Genomic DNA, 19,903 nt, shown 5'->3' with positions numbered 1-19,903 from the left:
ATAAATATTAATAATTTTAAATAATATTATTAAAATGTGTGTGTTAGACCACTGGGGTTACTATACTACAATAAATTTAAAATTTAAAAAAAAATTTTTTGAAAATTTTTGGATCAAACTACATATGCACATAAGGTCACAGGGTCACTTGATATGGAAATTAGTCAAAACAAAATTTTGCCGTAACTTTTTTGATTTCAATTTTTTTCGCGAATTTCTTTATCTTGAATTTAAGTTAACCCAATGCGCATTAATTAAAACTAAAAATTTTGATTTTTAAAAAACAGCGATTTTTATGAAATATGCTCATATCTTTTATGAATATTAATATTTTTAAATAATAATATTAAAATGTGTTTGTTAGACCACTGTGGTTACTATAGTACAATGAATTTAAAATTAAAAAAAAAAAATTTGGAAAATTTTTAGATCGAACTACATATGCACATAAGGTCACATGGTCACTTGATATGGAAATTAGTCAAAACAAAAATTTGCCCTAACTTTTTGGATTTTAATTTTTTTCGCGAATTTCTTTATCTTGAATTTAAGTTAACCCAATGCGCATTAATTAAAACTAAAAATTTTGATTTTTAAGAAACAGCGATTTTTATGAAATATGCTTATATCTTTTATGAATATTAATATTTTTAAATAATATTATTAAAATGTGTTTGTTAGACCACTGGGGTTACTATAGTACAATAAATTTAAATTTAAAAAAAAAAAATTTTTTAAATTTTTGCATCGAACTACATATGCACATAAGGTCACAGGGTCACTTAATATGGAAATTAGTCAAAACAAAAATTTGCCCTAACTTTATTGATTATAATATTTTTCGCGAATTTCTTTATCTTGAACTTAAGTTAACCCAATGCGCATTAATTAAAACTAAAAATTTTGATTTTTAAGAAACAGCGATTTTTATGAAATATGCTCATATCTTTTATAAATATTAATATTTTTAAATAATATTATTAAAATGTGTGTGTTAGACCACTGGGGTTACTATACTACAATAAATTTAAAATTTAAAAAAAAATTTTTTGAAAATTTTTGGATCAAACTACATATGCACATAAGGTCACAGGGTCACTTGATATGGAAATTAGTCAAAACAAAAATTTGCCCTAACTTTTTTGAATTTAATTTTTTTCGCGAATTTCTTTATCTTGAATTTAAGTTAACCCAATGCGCATTAATTAAAACTAAAAATTTTGATTTTTAAGAAACAGCTATTTTTTTGAAATATGCTTATAACTTTTATGAATATTAATATTTTTAAATATTATTATTAAAATGTGTTTGTTAGACCACTGGGGTTACTATAGTACAATAAATTTAAAATTTAAAAAAAAAATTTTTTGAAAATTTTTGGATCGAACTACATATGCACATATGGTCACAGGGTCACTTGATATGGAAAATAGTCAAAACAAAAATTTGCCCTAACTTTTTTGATTTTAATTTTTTTCGCGAATTTCTTTATCTCGAATTTAAGTTAACCCAATGCGCATTAATTAAAACTAAAAATTTTGATTTTTAAGAACAGCGATTTTTATGAAATATGCTCATATCTTTTATGAATATTAATATTTTTAAATAATATTAATAAAATGTGTTTGTTAGACCACTGGGGTTACTATAGTACAATAAATTTAAAATAAAAAAAAAAAAAATTTTGAAATTTTTTGGATCGAACTACATATGCACATAAGGTCACAGGGTCACTTGATATGGAAATTAGTCAAAACAAAAATTTGCCCTAACTTTTTTTATTTTAATTTTTTTTGCGAATTTCTTTATCTTGAATTTAAGTTAACCCAATGCGCATTAATTAAAACTAAAAATTTTAATTTTTAAGAAACAGCGATTTTTATGAAATATGCTCATAACTTTTATGAATATTAATATTTTTAAATAATATGTTTAAAATAAGTTTTCTAGGCCCAATGCGCATTTATTAAAACTAAAAACCAATGCGCATTTATTGAAACTAAAAATTTTAATTTAAAAAAACAGCAATTTTTATGTAATATGCTCATAACTTTTATAAATATTAATAATTCAAAATAATTTAATAATTTGCAAAGTTGCCAATCTTGAAAATTTGTATTGAAACACAGAAGAGTATTGTCGTAACTAAAATTCAAGATATAAAATTTCTCTTAAAAATACAATAGAACAATAGTTAAAGTATTTTTATATATGTATAATTTTTAGCCACATAATATTTTTTACAGATAGCAGAGTAAAGAATGGTACATCAAAACAATCTGACATAATATAATTCTTTGAAGTAGTTAACAAGAAATCCGTAGTAGTTAACAAGAAAAAGTATAAAACTTTGAAGTTGTAAAATATATTTTTATTTTATACGTGTTTACTCAGGCGAAACTAATTGGTGCGTTGATTGGTCTCGAGACACTAATTAGATTAAAAAATAGTAATTTTTTTTTATAAATTTATGTAAACAAACAAATAGATAAACAACACATTAAGTCAATAACATGTTTACAACGAATAAAACAAAAATTCTTTGGGTTAATCCATTACTTGTTTTCTCTAGCTTTATTTCAAGCTTGAACAGTTGTTGTCACTAAACAAATTAAAAATGTTAGAGGATACGATACAACAAAAAATAACGCAATATAAGTTAATGCGTCACGATATCAGCGAGATATAAAAATTATGTAACTTTTGTTCTATTACATCTTGAACCTTATTTACGACAGTACGCTTCTGTTTTAATACAATTCCTCAAGTTTTGCGATTTTGCAAAAATTAAAAAAATTTACCATAGCTCAGGTATATGTTAATATGCAATATTAAAAATTTGTAATTAATGCTTGTTAAACTACCGCGCTTTTAAAAATGTAATTGATTTTAAATTAAAAAAAAAATCGGATCATTTTCTACAGTATTTTCCTATACCACCCTATAGATTAATAGGTTACGTAATAGGCGATTGAATATATATATATATTCTATCGAATATATGGATTCATAGTTAAGCAATTTTGCAAAAATTTAATAAATTGTATTTTTTTATATTACTTGATTAGGATTATTGGTAATAAGCCATCTATAGGCAAAATAAATAAACATCTAACTATTTTCTAATAAATATAGCCTATTCAAGAAAAATTGTGTTTTGATTTTTAATTATGTCAAAACACTTTGATTGAATAGATTTAATGTTTGATTATTTTGCACAAACTTAAACATTTCGTAATATCTTGTTGTATATTAATAAACAGTTTTAAAATTTTACAAAATATTCCCAAACTTTTGTGGTTTCTAGTTTTTATTTAATTTTAACACCTTCCTGCTAAAAAAACTCCTTTGTTAAGCCTACCTTTTAAAGTCTAATTCAGCAACATTAACAGTTATTGGCGTAGTTTAAATTATTGAGAACAAAATGTAAAACACTACACTTTTAGATGAAGTATAACAAAAAACTGGGAATAACCTGTTACAGCTCGTAAAATTATAAGAAAAAGAAACATTGAGAGCATGAAAAACCACATCATTATCGAACTTGCTGTTCCCTCTCCTACAGGGAAAGCATGCTCAGCTCCCAACTCTGCTATAATTGGTTGAAATGATGATGCGCCAACACCAATCTACCTTTTAAAGTTTGAAGAAAATTATCCCGAAAAATTGACATTTTCTATTCCTTGTTTATGCTCTTCAATAATTTTGTTATTTTGATCTTGTAAATCAATATCTAGTCTTGTGTGTCGATTGGGTACCAGGAAAAAGAAAAATGGTATTGAAACCGACGTGAAAGCCAAGAAAAGATAATTTGCAATGCGTTGATCTAATTCAGCAACATTAACAGTTATTGGCATAGTTTAAATTATTGAGAACAAAATGTAAAACACTACACTTTTAGATGAAGTATAACAAAAAACTGGGAATAACCTGTTACAGCTCGTAAAATTATAAGAAAAAGAAACATTGAGAGCATGAAAAACCACATCATTATCGAACTTGCTGTTCCCTCTCCTACAGGGAAAGCATGCTCAGCTCCCAACTCTGCTATAATTGGTTGAAATGATGATGCGCCAACACCAATCAAAACGCAACAAATCCACATGGTAACTAGGATAAAAAAATTCATATTCGGTAAAAATTTATTAAATAAAAAAAATTTAAGCAAAATATACAACTGTGAATAAATACAAAGTTTACCTGATGTAAAATGAAAGGGGGCCCAGTCTATCCAACTCATAGAAGAAACAACAAGATATAACACCACTAGAAATATTCCAACAATGTGAATCATTACTATTAGTTTCATGTATCTCTTAAATCGATCAGTGATTCTTAAGCATATTAAAAATTTTATTTCATTTTCTAAAAATTCCAAGGCTAAACTAATTTACATCTTAAATTCCTTAAAACTATTAAATTTTATACAGATATTAGATTATTTTATACATTTTGTATTAAAAGTTCTAATTGTGGGGTAAAAAACTTACAAACCAACGATGGAACCCACAAAAATTCCAGCTACAGTCATTGTAAACCCTACCCAGCTAGCTTCAGTCTAAATAAAAATATTTCTATAAAAAACTTGTAAAATATATGTTAAGGTAATAGTAATATAGGCCTATGTTAAAACTCCAAAACGTCACCTTCTTTTTAATCTAAAACATGCCAACACAAAATAAGTTTACCTGTGATATATTAAACTTGCTGTAAAGATCAGCAAATACACCAGACCAGCCATAATAAGATCCAAGAAATAGGGCATTTGTTGCCACTATTACCCAATATGAAGGCACCCTCATTAACCTTTTTAAAGCAGCCTAAATAATAATAAAACATGTTTATTAACATAAAAGTTATGTTAAATATCTTGTAATTTGATATACAATCATACAACAGCGTTAAAAAAATGTTTTTTAAAAATTGTCGAAGTTTAAAAAAATTAATCAAAATGACTTCATATAACTTTTTAAAAACATCAAATACTTATTAAGTACCTTTATTTCAAGTCTAGGAATTGAAGAAGATGCGCTGGGTGGTGTGGGTGGTTTGTTTGGAAAGAAAACTAGCATAGAAATAAAGATTGGCAGAGCTATTCCGAAGTGTAAGTACATGTAATGGTCAATATCTGTCCTGTTATTTTAAAAATGTGTCACTTGAAACATTGTTGGAACATTGTAAAAATTTGCAGTTTTGCGACAAATTTAAATTATATATCCAAAATTCTTACATTTTTACTTGTAAACATTTGTTAAAACTAAGTATTAACGTGCATGTATGAACAGGTAATTACCTAATAGCAGCTTTGTTTGTTGAATTAAAAGTAGAGTTTCCATTGGGAAGCTGAACCATAACAGGACCAACCAAAAACCCAAAAGCATTTCCTGAATAACATGTTTTGTAGCATGTCATTTTACATAACATGATATTATCTGTTAAGCTTAGCAAAATATCACAAAAAAAACAAATATTTGTACAAAAAGTTAATAATTGCAGCTTGAACAACAAAAAATGCCAACACAAATCCCTTGTAAAAATATTTGATTGATCATTTTTAACACATAAGTCTTATTTGTTTAGATATCCAACAAGTCTATTAAAAATATTTCTAGGATTGTCAAACATCATTAAAATAATACTAACCAAAATTTCCAAGCAAGTAAAGCAGGCTTGTGGCTGTGACTCTTTCACTTGGCGGAAACCACAAGTTTGACATTAATGGAGGGACACCGAGTACTGCACAAGCTGCCAAACCATTGAGGAATGCAGCAGTATGAATCAAACTAGTAAAAATTCTTTATTAACTAAGTTTTGTCAATGTAATATTTAAACAATACATACATACACAGTAAAACAAAATTAAATAGAAGAAGAAAAAGCCTACCTAAAAATACATAACAATATAAACATATTTAAACTCACTAAACTAAGACACTTGATTCGACTGGCAGACATCTTAACCCTGTTCCCAAAGCAACACAGAAAGATCCAAATAAAACAGCTAATCTGAGTCCTTTCTTTTCAAGAACAACAATAAAAAAAATAAAACAAGGCAAAGAAGCTATTGTTACCCAATTGGCAAGTAACTCAATGTCATCTAAAACATAAAAATAAATTTGCATTATTTTCGATTAAATGTTTTTTTTGAAAATTAAAACCAAAAATTCTATTTCTGTAAACAAAAGATCTTTAAGAATATATATTTGACTTTTAAAGTTTAAAAAAATTTGCCAAGGCATTGAAGCCTACTTTAAAAAAGTTAACTTACGATCTGTCAATCCTAGTCCATATTTAGCTGAAACACTAATTGGTCCCCAGGTATTCCAAACATTCGACTGCATCAAGGAAAATAGGGAGAAGAGAATTAACAAATACCATCTATACCAATACCTCTTGTACACTATAGGTTCTTCTTCACCTTCCTAAAAATGTTAAAACTAAGTGTTAAAAAAAACAATATATAACAAATAAATACCAATATATACATATAAAAATATTAAACAAAAAATAATAAACATACATCTTGAAGTCTTGCAATAATCAATGGTGTATTTTCATCATTTTCCATTTTAAAATTAAACAAAAACAAATTTATAAAAACAAGTTACCAATAAAAACTTGAATACAATATAGCAAATATTAAATTCAAGTTGCTTTCTGCCTGATATATTTATGATGCTTAATCAAACAAACTGATAAACATTTACAAATTCATGTGACCCTATATACTTAAAATTAAACAATGCAACTTGTTATTTGCCTACGTGTTTCAATACCAAAAATTCAGGAAACAATTAGACTTAATATTTGCATTGCAAAATATATATTGCAAATCAACACAAAATTTTATATCTCTGTTGACGTAGTTTATTACAAGACATAGACAACAACAATAATCAACCTATAGGAAAATGTCTGTTTACTTAAAAGCAAATTTAACGAATTACAGTAAATATGGAAAAGATACAGATTTATTTAATTTCATTTATATAAAATGCTTTAAAAATAAGGTTGGTTTAAGCTTTTTAATAGGATTCCATATTGCTACATAACAAATAAAAAAAAAAAATTTAAAACTAAAGTTTTTCTATACAGGTACTAGAATCTAAAAAGTAATGTTACAATATATATGTACAATTATGTTCAAACTAAATGTACCGGACATAAACACACCACAAAAAGATTTTATTTGAAGATAATTAAAAAATATAAACAAGATAAACTATAAACTGCACTTAGTATAAAAAAAGATGTTAATTGAAAGATTTTATTGCACTATGCCTTTAAGATTACATACATTTGGATTTGGCTTTTTCTGATTATTTGAAAAATAGCTTATTTTAATGCCAATATAAAAATAGTGCAAATGGTTACAAATATTCGGATTCACATATTAACAATGTCAAAATTGTGCTAATTTAAATATGAAAAAATATCAGACACTAAAACAATTTCATTTTTGTGTTTTTACACAAAATATTTATATCACGCCCTTTAACTTAACTTTAGGCAGTTTCAACCAAATGATACAACACAGAAAAAATAACAAATAATCTAAAAAACTAACAAAGTTGACAAAAAAAAGTAACCACAATAATATTAAACTAAAGATTACTCCCCATGATTTTAATTTTTTTAATCATCAGTTATATTGTAATCAGTAACTATAAAATTTTGTAATAATTTTATTTAAATATAAACTAAATAGAAACACATTAATATACAGCTTCACTAAGCATATCAAATAAACAAAATTAGAAAAACTGCTTTCATAACTGCCTTGAATAAGAACCAATTAAATAGTCCCCAATTTTTCATGATTATATAAAAATAACTGCACCAAAAATTGTTCTATACAAAGAAAAGATATATGGAAAAAAAGCTTGTTGTTTTTTATAATCCCAATTATATCCACCTATCTGTATATATTCAAAAAAGTTCTTAAGGGATAACGTTAAAAAAGGTCTTATATAATTGGAATTCTGTTAATGCTGTTTTAGATGTTGTATTTAATTTGCACCAACAATACTCCAAATAAGTTAATCTATTTACAGAAAGGGACGTTTTAACACGCTCCACCAGTATCTTGTTTTAACAATTTACTTCCGTCATCCTTTTTCTTTAAAAGATTGTCGGGATTTTGTAATGGGTCAAGTTCAGCAAATAAGTTAAACCATGCTGATTTGTGATCATTGGAATCTGTTACAAATAAATTTAAGCAAAAATTTCAATTAAAAATATAAATAAATTAATTTACCACACCTAAATTAAAAAAAATTAACAAAATTGCATTCCTTAAAACAAATGATTAATAACCATGAGTATTACATTAGGTACAAGCCTATGGAAATTAATTCTTAATTACTAACTTAGTTAACTAAGTTATTTATTTAAAAATTTACCTTTCTTAGGCTGTGGTGGTAATTGATTACTTTTTATTCCACTACTACTTGGAGTCCTATTAGAAGCACCAGCTTGTTGAAAGTTACCAAATGGTACCTGGTTCCCAAACATGGAGTTATAAGATGGTGGCTGGTATCCACCCACCATTCCTGCGCCTCCATGATTTGGGGGAAGTCCCATTTGCCCCATTTGTGGTTGTTGTTGTTGTTGTTGAGGTTGACTGTTGGCATTCAATGAGTTTGTTGAAGGGTTTTTATCTAAGGCAATTAAAAAAATTATTTTTTTTATATTTTGTTTTAAAATGTTCAATAATCCAGAAAATGTATAAAAAAAGGCATTTTGACATATTTTAAAGCAAAATAACTAGTTTAACCAGATTATATTCTTAAAATAAGTTAAAATTAAATTTACAAAATGGATAAAATTTTAAATTTTTTGTAGCTGACCTGACATAAGCATCAAGTCCATCAACTGGGAAGGTAGATAACCTCCTCCTCCTCCTTCTTGTTGCTCCTGAACTTCCTGATCAACTGCGGGAGTTGGAACTGAAGAAGATTGGGAGGCTTGGGTAAATTCTCCAAACACAGATTGCCACTGTTTTTCCAGATCACCAGATGCTGGAATAAAACAAATAAATTAAAATTTTGCAAAAATTCTTAAAACCATAATAAAGCAAAACTCAATTTCGGAGTATTGAATTTTATCATTATTTATTTTTTAAACATGATTTTCATACCTGGTTGGTCAACATCTCCAAGAATATCGTTTAACAAGTTAAGATCTTCTTTACTAGGCTCATGGAAGTCAGTGTTACCGAAGTCATCAAGTAATAAGTTATCGTCTTCCACTAATTTTTCTTCAGGTTTGTTCGTTTCTAATTTACAAGAAAATATATTTTTTAAACCAATACCACTAATAAAAATTTTATTTCTTATTTGAAAAAAACATTAACATACTTCATAATAAATAGTTGTTACAATAACAAACAAATAGTAATTTTGCCGAAATAGGTTTGGGTAAAAAACTCCCATAACACCAAAGTTATTGTTATAGGTTAAAAGTAAGTATAAAAATATTTTGTGAAAAACTCAACAAAATACAAACAACCCATAAACACAGTATATATATATTTAACAAAAAATTCCATGCAAAACAAAACTAGCCTGAATTAACTCACAATAAAAAAAAGATTTTATTAAAAATTCTGTAAAAATGGAAAAAAATGGGGAATATTAAACGCAAGACTTCGTGCAAATACCATTTATTAAAGGTTGATTAAGTGGGTTTTCAGGGATATCTATTTCATTATATGCATGATAAACATCATCATAACAACCTTTATTTTTATCTTTATCCTCATCATATAAGTTTATCAATGACGCTAATAATAATAAAATAATTATTTGCAACAACTAACAAAAGAGAATTATTTTTTTAATATTCAGCAATATGTTTAGTAAAATTTATAACAATTAAACAGGATACAAGTTTGTGTAGCACCTATGTTTTGTTAGCCACACAAAACTGTATATAAAATAAATGTATTTTTTGTTTGTAGGCAAAAAAATATCTTTTTAGTAAGTGCTGTTACCATATAAAAACTATTTTTACCCTATAACATACATACATTTTTGGCAAATCAAATACAACAACATGCAAAAACCTTATATTTTTTCACAACAAAAAAGCATGAATTTGAACATTTGTAAACCAAACAAAACAAAAATTTTATTAATACCTGCATTATTTTCTTTATTATTTGAGTTAAGTTTGAGTTTATTTATTGCATCTGCAACCAAATTTTCACCATCGACAAAGTCTTGATCACTGAGACTAATTAACCTGCAAAGAGGTTGGAATAAATATTTTTATACTAAAGTGCATGAAGGGTGACTAAATTATAAAAATTAAACTAAATTTTTTTTTCACATTGCAAATAATTTTTAACACACTTACTGAGTATCATCTTCCTTTTTAACATTTTCAGATTTCTCTTCAACTTTTCCTTTTTCCTTTTCATCCTCTCCATTCTTTTTTTCCTCTTTCGACTCATCAATGTCCTGCATTGGGTTTAGTTCCTTTTTATTTATGGTCCACCATCACAAATCAGCATGCAACAACACAGTGGTCCACAAATGAAAGGGTGCGGGGTTAGAATTTGGGGTTGTGATAATGTAATTTAAGAAAAAATGTATTTTATGTGGTTTGTAAAATAAGGATTTTTTTTTAATTTAGACGAATAATTTAAAAAATTAAAATGTTTTAAAAGGGATAATTATGTTAGATTTGTGTCGAACAATTTTTGTGTCAAAAGTAATAAAAATAATATTTTTGTAATCATCGTTCACAAAAAAAACATGTAAAGTAAATAATGATTTAAGTTGGGTTAGGTAGAAAGCACATGCAAAAACAACAAATAAAATAGACTTTAGTTAGAACTAAATTAAAATCACTACAAAAATAAAACAAATTCCTAAAAGTAACTAAAAGTTTTTTATTGTAAAAACATTTTAATTTTTAAGATTTTTTTTAAATTAAGCCTAATACTTACTAAACAAAAAATTTTTCTCTACACAAAATATATTTTAATTTATTTTAAGAAACATTAAGAAGCTGATTACGCTATAGCTTAAAAAATCCAACTATAATAACTATAAGCTTGTTTCGTAAAAAATGTATATAATGATTGGTTAAAGTTATATGATGAATAACAACAATACTAAAAACGACAGCAACTACACAATATAAATACCTTCAATAATTTGAATTCATAATTTTGGTAATCTTTAATGTTTTCCAAAACTGCAGCTAATGTATGGGCAGTTTTTTCCCAAAATTTTAAGACTTCATTTTGATAAGGGACAAGTATATTGGAGAATAAGTTACTTCTTGAGGCACATAACAGATCAACCTTAATTGAATCAAGATATGTAAAAATGTGATAACGTATAAATAATAGATAAACCAACCATTTTCATTGTGTATGATTAAAATTAGGAGTATTGATTATCTATAATCCTATACAATAATACTAGAATTACCTTACAATTTAAAAATTTTGTATTCATATCATAATTAAAATGATATAATGCAGATTTAGAAAGACACGCCCCATAATTTACAATAATTTAAACTCAGAAAAATTTTTTATTTAAATTTCTAAATACCTTTTGACATACAGCCCACTTCAGTTTATCAAATTTATCTTTATTTAATCGAACCTCTGTTTGCACCTTCACAGTAAAACAAATTATTTAAAAATACAACTAAAAATTTAACTAACAATTAAATTTTAAATAGGTTTTCAATAATCAATAAGTTTGAAATGGGTACAATAGTTTTTTTTAAATGAGTTTTACCTTGCAGATTAGTGAATACTCATTTCACCCCACCTTGTGGGGTGAAATGGGTATACTTAATTTTTTTAGAAAATTAATAAAACTACCTAACTTAATTGTGGCAAGGTAGTAAAATTACACATATATATTGTCTACATGCATCATGTCATTTTTAAATTAAAAAAACTTTTCTATTGCAAAAGTTTAAAAAATTACAATTAATCAAACTTTAAATTATACTCATTCTCCCCCATGTGACCCTATATAGATTAAGTTCAACTGCTTAGTAAGTAAAAAAATTATTAAACAGTTAGTTTTTGCAATAAAAAAATAAAAAAAATTTAGCAAATTTTACCTTCCTAAATTTCTCCAGTTTTTTATATTGTTCTGGGTCGAGATTGGCTGAAATGTCTTGCATCCACCTCAAAGATGCTCTGTAATGAGTTCTTGCATCCTCCATTTGATCAACAGAGAGGACACTGTCTCCAACAGCTCGATACCGAAATGTTTCCACATCATGATGCATTCGACTTAGTGAGTTTCGTAAAACCAACCTGTAACAAAATGGTTTTTCGTTAAAAATTGTTTTCACAAAATATTAGCAGATCATTTTTTTTTAAATTTTAGTTATTAAAACTTTTTTTAAATAATAATTGTAATCAATTATGATCATTTGATTATATTTTTTGTTACCTAACATTTTAATGGTAAAAAATACATAAACCAAAAACTACAGTTACAAATTTGAGTAGCAACAAGTATAAAAAATACAACAAATGTAACAAATTTTAAACATGGCAAGCAAAGTTACCTTTGTTGTGAAGTGTAACACTGAGCTTTTCCAACTGCCCCCATCATTTTTCCAGCAGGAGTTTTATCCAACGCTCCCTGATCTTTTAAAAACCGTCCCATAGAATTTTCATCTCGAGATAAAACTAAAAAGATTAGACTTTTATAATAAGGATCAACAACTTATATGGCAATTATTTTCTTCAAAGACAAGTTACATTTTGTGTAACAAAATCATTAAATATTTTTTACTTAAAAAACAATTTTTATAGAGAAGATGAAATTAAATAAATAATAAAGTTTAAAAATGACTAACCACAAATGCACTTTTGATAATTTTCGATTGCCTTTAAAAGGTCAGAACATGTCTCCTGTACTGAATTAAAAAGCTGAACAAAAAATAAACCATAATCAAATAATTAACTCCATAAAAAATGTTAAGAATAAAATATAATTAATTACCTTAAGGTTTAATACAAAAAATCATAATGTTTTAAAAATAATATAAAAACCCTGTTTTTATAAGTAATAGTGAATTATATGTATTTAAACCAAAATTGTTCTTATAATTTTTTTATACGTTTTTTAAATAGATTTACATTTAATTTTGCATCGATATCATTATCACTTTGAACAACATGATGGTCATCTTCTTTTCCCATTTTTTTTCTTAACACTTGTTTTGCAGTCCAGAAATCTCGTTGCCATTTATTAACCGTAGACAAGTTGGCTTCAAAGACATTTCTGTCATAAGATTGACCGGAGAAACCAGAGCTATCACTAAGATGTATAAAAACAGACAACTTACAAATTTTTTTCTAAACTTTGTTGCTAGTTTAACCGTTTAGCAATTTAAAAACACAGCATTTATAAATAATTTTAGTTAATAATTTTATTGTTTTAAATTGGCCTTAAATAATAACTTACTATTTTGACATCGACATGGTCAGTTGGTCGCACAGTTGTAAGGGTTGCTTTTTTTCGCTTCTAACCGTATCAATCTGTCAAAAGTTTTTTGAAAATCGTCGATGTAGATTTTAGCCTACTTGACGTCACTAACTTTAAAAAATGACAGACTGTAAATATTTTTCACGGTTTCCTAAACGTGTCCAAAAATTAACAATACGTCGTAAAACACATTACTTGTAAAATAACTAACAAATTTGTATTAACTTGTATTAATCACGCAAAACGTAAAAACAACACGAAGCAAACTTGTTGGCAATATCCAATAGAAGAAGAGATTTGCCTGTTATGTGACCCATTTGTCACGTTTTAGTGCCACGCATAGTTAAAACTTTAAATGCCTTCTTTATTTAATTTAAATCTTTAGTAAATATGTATTTTATAACAGCTTGAGTGATATTAAAATTATTAAAAATCAAACCACTAAAATAATTCTAAAAAATGATAATTTTTAATAATCTGTACTGAAATTTTGACCTAAATTCTATACACAAGCTTTTTTAACATTACACAAAAACCATACTAAAATTGATAAACGAAACTTGCATTTAATTATATATTAAACAGAACAACACTAAAAAGCAAGCATTTTATGTTACGCAATTACAAAACAATTTATCTGGGGTAATATTGGTGTTTAAATTTTTTATATTTTAATGAAAAATTATATTTTTGATAAATTATTTTTTTAATAAACTTTTTAAATTGTACTATTATTTGGTACAAACTTTTATGTATATAAGAAAATATAGTGATAAAAAATGACATAAACAAACAGATCTTTAACAAGTTTAAATAGGCCTATATTAGTTAAATACTGTAATCTTTAACAATTTTTTTTAAATTTTTATTTAATCCATTCGTGATGCTTCTTTTTCCTTAATCCAGTCATCAATTTTCTTTTTTAGCTCAACAGCTGGTTCTAACATCTCCTTTTTAAGTTCTTGTCTGTTAAAGGGGTCAGTTGAAGAGTTTAGCAAATGTCTAAGAATGATGCTTCGATCCATTATATTTCCACTGGTGGGTAGAAGCACTGGGTCAATCATCAATGTATCCATCAAAGGATCTTTGAACTCATCAGGAATTTCGCCGTAGTCTACCTCCGTTCTGTCCAGCTTTATTTTACAGGCATGTACCTGTTCCGCTATTTCAGAAAAATGTTCTAAATCCATAGATGATTTGATACCGGTTTTAGATAATTTTGCAATAGCAGTTTCAAACAATTGCTTGCTGTATGAACGCTCATCTCTAGCTAAAAACTGTACAAATTCTGGACAATCTAGGTGAAGATATAGATCAGTTAAGCAGTTAAGAAGTTTCTTTGGCTCAAACCCATATTTCTCTGGGTTATCTACTTTTAAATCATTGCATTTTGGTCCACATAGTTGCTTTAAATTAAAATTTAACATTGCTGCAATACGATCAGCAAGCTCTGGTCGTAAAAAAGGTTTTTGGATTAATTTTGTGAGATAATGAAGCATCTCCAATGTCTCAGTAGTAAGTGTTAAATAAGATTTACACTGGCGCTCATCTTGTTGTAGTTGACGATCCTGCGATTGCCTTGCATCTGCTGCTAGTGCATTTTGTGCAGCTGTATCCTTTTTAGCTTCCTGGGTTTCATGTATTCTTTTAAGAGAGTCCAAGCTTTCATCTAACAAAAAAGTAGTGTCATTGATCAACATGTTTACAAATCTAACAAACTCAGAACCTTTGCTTTGGTTGGCAACCACAGCTTGATACTCTGGATTTTGCCAGAGACTTTTAAATATAATAGAGATGTGATAGCGAATGCTAAATTTGTCATAAAATTCATTGCTCCTGCCAGTTGTTTCTACATCAGAGTAAAACTTCATTAGTGAAGGTCCTAAGTGCTGTATAGCTAGTGGATGACTTTCAATTAATTCATACAAGTTTTGTGTTCTTGGTTGAATCCCTGGGTTAAGATAAAACAAGACTTCTACTAATTTCGAAACAACGTAAGGGTTATTAAAGTAGTTGGAAGAGGAAGTAAATACAATTAAGAACGTTACCAAAGTTTTTGACATGTTATCTTTGAGCATATTTGGGGCCTGTTGTACCACAGTAAGCAAAAATTCTGCAATATCTTCAACAAAATACTCAGGCAACATTGAAAACTGTTCTGGAACTTGCTCTGGCAGTGGAAGTGTTACATCTTCAAAATTTGTAGAAACAATGTTTAACAAATACTGTGCAGCTGAGGTATAAAACTGTAAACATTGTACTAGTATAGTATCATCCAATAGACCAATACGAAAACACGTTTTTTGTTGCCAGTGTTCAGTTAGTTGAGTCTTGCATCTTTTTATAAGCGATCTGTTTCTAACTTCTTGTGGAGTGCCTTTCCATTGTGATTTGGAAGATTCTATTTCACGAATCACTTGATTAAGTTCTTGTATTCCTCTAATTGTGCGTACATAGGTCTGTGCCAATGGAATAACAGTCAAATGGTGAGCATACATGGTTAGGAAAAAACATTCTGTGGGAAATTTAGGGGGACTTTTTGTGAGCTGATTTTGATTGTTTTCAATCCATTTCTCAATATCATCTGAGGTTGCTTTAATTCTGGTTTCATTTTGTGTTGCAATTTTGCAGTGTTTATTGAGTATGTAGAGTGGGTCAACTTTTTCGACTTTGACTTTTTTGCAAAGTTCTTGGAGAATACTTAAAATGTTCATCATAAAACCACGCTGGGATAAAAGTTGAGTATTTGTTTGCATTTGTGACCAGTTGTTGTTGTTTAGTAATACCCAACCTAGATAAATAACTACACCATCTCTTGATTTGGAATTCAGCAACATGTTGTAAAATACTTTAAACATTTCATTTCTTGCTAGTTCCAATTTACTCTGAAGGGTTTTAGACAAAAATTCAAAGTTTTCCTTGGCCATGGATGTCATGGAAGTCAAGTAAGTCTTTGCTATAAGCTCATCATCTTTAACAAACACAGACAGACTTAAGAATGGGCCAAGTACAGAAACTAGCTGAAGTTCTTTTCCAGGTGCTTGTGATATTGTCTCTGGTATAAATGTATTGATTTCTACCAACAAGTTACAAATAGGACGTTCTTTTAAGTTGTTTTCTGTGGTTATTTGGCACAGTTCAGCTAAGGCTTCAATCGGTTTTGTAAAATTCTCATTAGTAAGAGATTCTTTTTTTGCAGCAGATCTAAGTTGAAAAATGATTGAGGTAAAAATTGTTGTAAAACTTCCATCTTTAAGTGTAGCTCTTAAAAGATCAACTAATATCCCCTGGGGTAATTTTCCACTTAGGATTTCCACACTGAACTCTATGATTGCGGGGGTATTTTCATTTTCAGTTTCTTCCTGCAAAACCATTACAAGATACCCAATAATCTGATTTTGAATCTCATTTAAAACAACTAATGTATCGGGGTCATTTTTTGAATACCGCTCTTCAGTAACTATGACCTTATAGACATTTAACAAATAGGCGAGTTTTCGGTTAGGTAATGATTGTAAGGAATTATCATTTTCTTCCGCTTGATTTTGATTCTCAATATATTGAATAGCTATGTGATTAAGTGCTTCCATGAGGCACTGTCCAATCACATCAGCATACAAAGATAGCTTATCATGTTTTTCATCACAACTTATTGCAGTTCCTAAAAACAGGATAGAATCTCTGGATGATGTTTCTTGATCTTCATATCCAGATATTTTTAAAGTTTTGGTGATTAGAGTTAGCAGGCTTTTTTCTGTTTGCTCTAAAGTACTTGCATTAGAAGAAATTCCATTTTTTATTTCATTTGACTCAGGGTCAATTGAGTCAACACATATTTCCATTGAAATTTCTTGGTTTTGTGTTTCTATTCCAGAATCCACAGTCAATCCTTTTAATGGCTCACATGAACCCAAACTATCAGACTCACCATAATTGGAAGACCTGGCAATTTTTTCCTTTGGAGAAAGAGTTAAATCAGGTTTATTATCAGAAGCAACAGAATTTGTTGTCGAATTTTTCACATCATTATTTCCAGTTTTTAAGTAACGAGCAATACGGCGTTGCCTTATTTCTTCTGGCGTTAAATTATTTTCACTCATTTTTTTAAGCAGATTTGTGTACAAAAAGTATCAATTTTTTTATATTTCTAATAAAATAAACAAAATATTAATTTAACAATTACTTTTGTTTATAAATGTATTAATTAACAACGACAATTTAGAAAATATATTATAACTGTTACCGATAAAAACAAAAATAAGTTTTACCTTTTTAGTTGGTTTTATAAACTTAACATTCACTATTTTCAATTATGAATATCGTACCTAATTTTAATAGCAACCAACTGAAATTAATCTATTCAATCAGACAATAAAAATGCTTTATCATGTTTTGCTTAAACAAAAAACTAGTCAGAGTAAAGACTTTTTCCAATTGAAAAATTATTTTTAGTTATCCCCGACTAAATTCAATAAACTTCTTACAAATATTTGTTTTTAAAGTTTTACTAAATTATAATAAAAGTTTAAAATAACTAAATAACTGTTTTTTTGAACATAAACGATTGTCACTTACCAAAACACGATTTTACCTACATTAACTATTACTTTTCAGCTCAACATCATCTGTTCACACCACTTTATGTAAACATTTTTATATTAACTTGGAGTACTAGGCTTTATAGTTCTAGTTGTGAGAGTGTGTACATTATGCAATTAGGACATTTAGATGTATGTGTTTGTAAGAAAGTTATTGTTAAGGTTGTGCAACTCATTGTTGGTGTAAAATAAAAGAACACACATTTAGTTTGGACTAATTTCTAAGACTTTTAGGTGTTGCATATAAAATAATTAACTATTTATTTATCTAATACACCATAGTATGAGCACCATTAACTTTATTTTAACAAACACAGAAACGTACTCGTAAACAAAAGTGCAAAAAACGATTAGGCCTATCCAATAAGAAAGGTAATTAATTTTAAATAGCCTAATAACAGCGTCAAACACATGATTAAGGCAATTTAAATGTTTAGTTTAACAAACATGATTATTTATATAAATTATTTAAAATATTTAATCCTTTTTCATATTTCATAACCAAAGAAAAAATAAAATGTTTTAGGTTTCGTTGTTCTGACGCCACGTGTTTCTAATTAAGTGGCCATTCGGTTTAATTTTAAACCTTTTTTCAGGCAATGCAACTACGCTACAATTGTTGTAATTACTGTTTAACAAATGACGAGTTTGCTCATCAGGTGACGACACAGGACTTCGAACATTTCTATTACGAGACGGCAGCGTTTGAATTGGATCAAAGCTGTTTAAAATGCCAGGATAATTACTAAACGACCGGGATCTTCGACGACTTAATAGTAACTCCTTTTCTGTTTCCTCTTGAAGGTAAGTGAGCTTTGATTCCACTTCTGCGTTGTAGTCTTCTTCGTCATCTTCATCTTGCCCGTGCCTAGACCGCCGGGGGATAATTTTAGGAGATTGGGCAACACGGTCGCTTTGTGCCCTGGTCACAGCATTCGGCAAAGTTTGCTCCTTTTTATTTTTCTTAAGTAACTGGTGTCGATGTGATCGATCGTATTCATCAAGGTCGTTGTCATCGTCTGATTCTTCGTCTGTAACTTCTGATCTCTCTTGTTGATTGGCCGAACTATTCCAGTCGTGACGACAACCCATTTCGACATTTTGCAGATCAATTGGGGTGACGTTTCGGGTTAAATCGACTTTCTGTTGGTTTGGATCCACAATTCCTCCATAAATGCGAACTGGAGTGTTGGTAACAGCGTCCAGGCGAGGCAGAGTACGACGCACAGTAACAGGCGACTTGGGAGTGCAAGATGAAGGCATTTCTTGATTTTCTGAATCCATATCAAGATCAAGTCCAAGATAGTATTTGGTACGTGTTGATCCAGTTGGATTGCGATTCAAAACAGGCCTTGGATGGTCACAATCGTCACTGCTGTTCCGACGAAGACGTGATGATCCGCTAAGTTGGTTGTTTAAAGCGTAAATATTTCCTTCGTCAACTGCGGACCGTGATCTAAGACGGTTCGGAGTTATAGGCGCCAAGTGTTGAAAAGCTGGCACGGAGTTAACAGACTCGCTATGAAGAGCAGACATGTTATGCGGCATTGTTGAAAAAGTCGGCTTTAAACGAGCACCGGTAACTGGAATATTTGGTTGGTTATCCCGAGTTAAGGAAATTGAACGGGTTTGATTTTGCGACGTATTTTCAAGCACGTTTGAACGTTGACATATTGCGGGAATTCGAATTGCCATCGGAGGTTTATTAGGCGTTGGCGGCAAAAAACGTCTTCGGTTTCCGTGGTTACCTTGCTGTGGCTTAACACCAAATCGACTTAAATTTGGCAGAGTTCTATTTCCACGAATGACCGGCATTGGTTGATTAAT

The 19,903-nt window shown here is 28.5% G+C and overlaps 3 protein-coding genes across 6 annotated transcripts; all 3 read right to left on the bottom strand.

Moving 5' to 3' along the window:
- Positions 1-2,329: 2,329 nt before the first annotated feature.
- On the bottom strand, positions 2,330-6,648 carry LOC145743154 (solute carrier family 49 member 4 homolog). Of its 3 annotated transcripts, XR_014280988.1 has the most exons (12): positions 6,521-6,648; positions 6,269-6,422; positions 5,923-6,097; positions 5,644-5,783; positions 5,294-5,384; positions 4,998-5,133; positions 4,689-4,820; positions 4,491-4,558; positions 4,201-4,334; positions 3,931-4,110; positions 3,476-3,826; positions 2,330-2,602 (listed from the first exon to the last, which is right to left on the bottom strand). XR_014280988.1 is itself a non-coding variant. In XM_082561061.1 (11 exons), the coding sequence occupies exons 1-11, from the start codon at positions 6,566-6,568 to the stop codon at positions 3,654-3,656; spliced, it is 1,431 nt and encodes a 476-aa protein (XP_082417187.1). In that variant the 5' UTR covers positions 6,569-6,648; the 3' UTR covers positions 3,325-3,653. The 3 variants fall into 3 exon arrangements, 1 of the variants encoding a protein (XP_082417187.1); XM_082561061.1 differs by lacking the exon at positions 2,330-2,602 and having other exon boundaries at positions 3,325-3,826; XR_014280989.1 differs by lacking the exon at positions 2,330-2,602 and having other exon boundaries at positions 3,691-3,826; positions 4,201-4,266.
- Positions 6,649-6,874: 226 nt separating this feature from the next.
- LOC145743997 (islet cell autoantigen 1-like) lies at positions 6,875-13,905 on the bottom strand. 2 transcript variants are annotated; one of them, XM_082562086.1, is made up of 13 exons: positions 13,458-13,905; positions 13,130-13,310; positions 12,847-12,919; positions 12,553-12,676; positions 12,097-12,295; positions 11,571-11,636; positions 11,156-11,314; positions 10,360-10,463; positions 10,142-10,245; positions 9,140-9,277; positions 8,850-9,020; positions 8,403-8,660; positions 6,875-8,199 (listed from the first exon to the last, which is right to left on the bottom strand). In XM_082562086.1, the coding sequence occupies exons 1-13, from the start codon at positions 13,472-13,474 to the stop codon at positions 8,066-8,068; spliced, it is 1,728 nt and encodes a 575-aa protein (XP_082418212.1). In that variant the 5' UTR covers positions 13,475-13,905; the 3' UTR covers positions 6,875-8,065. The 2 variants fall into 2 exon arrangements, with proteins under 2 accessions (XP_082418212.1, XP_082418211.1); XM_082562085.1 differs by having other exon boundaries at positions 6,876-8,199; positions 10,360-10,481.
- A 123-nt stretch (positions 13,906-14,028) lies between these two features.
- On the bottom strand, positions 14,029-17,866 carry LOC145743995 (ubiquitin conjugation factor E4 B-like). Its single transcript, XM_082562084.1, has 2 exons — positions 17,747-17,866; positions 14,029-17,625 (listed from the first exon to the last, which is right to left on the bottom strand). Exon 2 carries the CDS (start codon positions 17,576-17,578, stop codon positions 14,348-14,350), a length of 3,231 nt encoding a protein of 1,076 aa, XP_082418210.1. The 5' UTR covers positions 17,579-17,625; positions 17,747-17,866; the 3' UTR covers positions 14,029-14,347.
- Positions 17,867-19,903: the final 2,037 nt, after the last annotated feature.

This window comes from Corella eumyota, chromosome 2, assembly GCF_963082875.1.
Source record: "Corella eumyota chromosome 2, kaCorEumy4.1, whole genome shotgun sequence".
Lineage (NCBI taxonomy): Eukaryota > Metazoa > Chordata > Ascidiacea > Phlebobranchia > Corellidae > Corella > Corella eumyota.
Note: the sequence above shows the minus strand (reverse complement) of the source record. Positions and strands in the feature narration are given on the sequence as shown.